The sequence below is a fragment of the Haliotis rufescens genome, unplaced genomic scaffold (genome assembly GCF_023055435.1).
Source record: "Haliotis rufescens isolate VD_foot unplaced genomic scaffold, xgHalRufe1.0.p SCAF_71, whole genome shotgun sequence".
Lineage (NCBI taxonomy): Eukaryota > Metazoa > Mollusca > Gastropoda > Lepetellida > Haliotidae > Haliotis > Haliotis rufescens.
The window spans coordinates 1,402,501-1,405,618 of record NW_025964363.1 but is presented as its reverse complement, the minus strand read 5'-3'; the positions used below and the strand labels follow the sequence as shown (position 1 = coordinate 1,405,618).

Below are 3,118 nucleotides of genomic sequence, written 5' to 3'. Positions count from 1 at the left end.
TATTGAACGATATCAGATCATCGATATACCTGAAACTTCTTAGCGAAATTACTTTGTTTTGAATTTGCCAATCAGGGCATTTGCATAAAGAAACAGATCCGCAAGAAGAGGAGCACAATTGTTGCCCATTCTATTTAACACGACTCAAGGTTCTCCTGCAAATCTCCTTGATGTTTCTAGAAGGAACATCGACCAGCGGATTCTGAAACGATTATTGGGTGTACCTCTAGTGCCTAATAGAGTTTAATTGATAATCAACAGCACAGGAGACGGTTTACGTTTGCAAGAATCTTTTTATTGAAATCATTTCATAAAGATGTTGATCGGGCGCTTTATTCCGCATCATCCTCAAATGCATCAGCAAACTCTTCTGCAAGTTGTTTTTGCAACAGTGGGTCTGAAAGGAAACAATTGACAGTATAAAATAATACACGTGTGTCAACTATGTTTGTCGTCCTTCAAATCAATAATCAGGGTCTGGGGTGGCCCAGTGGTTCAAAGATCCAGGATCAGCTGGTCTCGGTATCCGATTCTTCCTGATTATGATCCTCGGTCTGTCATCACTGTACCACTTCCTCAGGGCTTTAACGAAGTTATACACGTTAAAGACATTCAAGTCTTTGTGGTTTTTTCCAAGAGCGTAATAAAGCTGAAATGCTGTTAAAATGGCCTCATACCTCAACCTAAATCATTCGCTCGAATCAGAACATTTCATGTCTGTGTTTGATATTTTCTACAAATACCACTACTATTCTACTGTCCCTTGAAGATTCTGGGTTAGAATTGATCTTCAGCAACCCATGCTTGTGTGAGAGGCGACAGACGGGATCGGTAGGTCAGGCTCGCTGACTTGGTTGATGCATGTCATCGTATTCCAATTACTTGGATCGATGCTCATGATGTCAATCATTGGATTTTCGGGTCCAGATACAAACAAACTATTCTACTTGTTATGTTATATTACCTGAATCTATGGTCATGAAGTCATGGATGCTCCTCGAGAACTCTTCCACACTCACGTTCGAATCACCTGAAATTGTTGAAGTTGTCAGTCAGACTTTATTCGTGAAGCGAGAGGAATATACATTTTCACAATAAATGACAGGAACACTTAAGTAATGCTAGTGTTTAGTGAAACATCAAAATCAAGTGTATAAAGGTGTACATTGTCATTAAATGAATAGCAAAGCGTGTTTTACCATTTTCATCAGCAAGTGAAAGAAGATCCTCGGCTGCCCGTCTTTCCATCAGTTCCTCAGCTTCTGATTGGTCAATATTGCCATCCTTGTTCTTATCAAGCTCGTCAGTGTTTCGTTTGCCCAGGGCACCTGCAAACAACAATGTACATTTGTCAACAGAATGTCCTTCCAGCATCAAATGTCATATTGTAATGTTCATAAACACACACTTAGTGTCTTTTTAGTTCCACTTTGTACACATTGATCTAACATGATAACTTATTATTTAAATATTTGATTTTTCGCCCCTAATCGTGCGAAGATCCGCTGAAAGTGAATTTTAAAAAGTGGTAACGTCTACGACAGACGTTCATTTGGACTTCTACAACTGAAATAACATTCCAGGCTGCTCTAACACAAGTAATTTACTCAATCATTTGTGTTAACACGCCGTAACTAGGACATATTTGCCCAGAAGACATCACACTTACTGCTGACTTATTGGACATATGACATTTTCGAAATCTAAATATTGTATTAGGTGTGTTATTCTCAAAGCGTCAGGTATATTTCGAGATATATTTGACATTTTTACACCATTCCTCTGTTGACAATATTTAGGGTTAGGGTTAGAGTTAGGCTAAATGCACATTGATGTCCCATCAGCTGTATTAAATACAATCTTTAATATGTTGCACATTCGTAACTTGCCACCCAACTCTGTCGCACGGGCGAGACAAAATCTCTAAGTCTCCAACTGTAATCTTGTATAGGGCAAGCAATGTCTATTTCTTGTTTTACGGATATTGTGTGAAAACTCAGGGTGGACAGGTTGGAATGAAAGAAAGTAAAGAAGGAACAGTATGGGTGGTCTTCAATTGCTTCTTCGTTTTAGCAACGCAAGTTCCTTTTGGCGGAAAATGTCAATAACACTCTTCATTTTTTTCCAGTTGCCGTTTTAATTATGGTGGACGAAATCCGTAAACCCATTTTTTTCTAAAGTTACCCTAAACGTAATTGTACATCTAACCCGTTTGGGAGAGTTTATTCCTGTTCTTACCGATTGCTGGGTTGATGATGTGTTTGTATCTCCTGTAAACCCGGTACACCCGAATTGCGCCGTTAATTATTCGCCTGCCCCTGAACCAACTTCTTCTTCTCCTTCCCCAGGCGTCCGACTCCGGGATCACTACCAGGGCCACGAGCAGGAGGACAAGGAACAGACGCATCCTGATGAACTGATACTATCTGCGTGACATTAACATAATTCTGGCTGTTACCAATGCAATCACCAGCGGAACAAAATACTGGCAATCGGTTTTTTTCCTTGTATTTTAAAAGATAATACAGCATATTATATCACACCTTTTAACAAAATATTCCTTGCCTTCAATTTACTTTGAATTTCTCATGAAACTTGTGATTAATGAGCACTTCAAACATCCATAAATAAGAAAATAAAGCAACAAAACACTTTCCATATTCATAAGGAATCTCTGACAAAAACAGAGTTGGTTGTAAGATTCCGACTATCTCATAAGCATGTGTTTATATACCAGGTGAGCGTATCCAGCCCCACCAGCAAGTCAGTTGTTCACCAATAAAACACGGGAATAAATGGTAAAAGTCAAAATAAAGAATTGCATCAGTTTTGTCTCTGATACTGATTCGTCAAACTCCAGAGATTAAGTATACTCGATTATGTGATAAAACAGATTCCATTGGACTTAAAAGGCAAAATAGTGGTGATAATTACATGAATGCATAACTGAAAGTCAGTGTTGACACCTGGTGTTGGCGAAAAGTGTAAGCATGTTCTGCTCTAGCGGAGGCACCCGTCATTCATACAATTTGCATAAGAAAGTAAGCAGTTGTTGCCTGTCGCCGCACAGCAGTATTGTTGCCATGCGACGGGAGCTTATGAACAAACACGACAGTCA

The 3,118-nt window shown here is 39.2% G+C and overlaps 1 protein-coding gene across 1 annotated transcript in view; it reads right to left on the bottom strand.

The window, feature by feature from the left end:
• Nucleotides 1-273: 273 nt before the first annotated feature.
• LOC124129362 overlaps nucleotides 274-3,118 on the bottom strand; it is a 3,129-nt gene continuing 284 nt past the window's right edge. Inside the window, exons 2-5 of the mRNA XM_046492887.1 lie at nucleotides 2,239-2,426; nucleotides 1,200-1,328; nucleotides 965-1,030; nucleotides 274-397 (exon numbers count right to left, since the gene is read on the bottom strand). Coding sequence (XP_046348843.1) covers nucleotides 333-397; nucleotides 965-1,030; nucleotides 1,200-1,328; nucleotides 2,239-2,407 — 429 coding nt within the window. The 5' untranslated portion in view covers nucleotides 2,408-2,426 and the 3' untranslated portion in view covers nucleotides 274-332. The remainder of the gene's footprint in view (nucleotides 398-964; nucleotides 1,031-1,199; nucleotides 1,329-2,238; nucleotides 2,427-3,118) is intronic.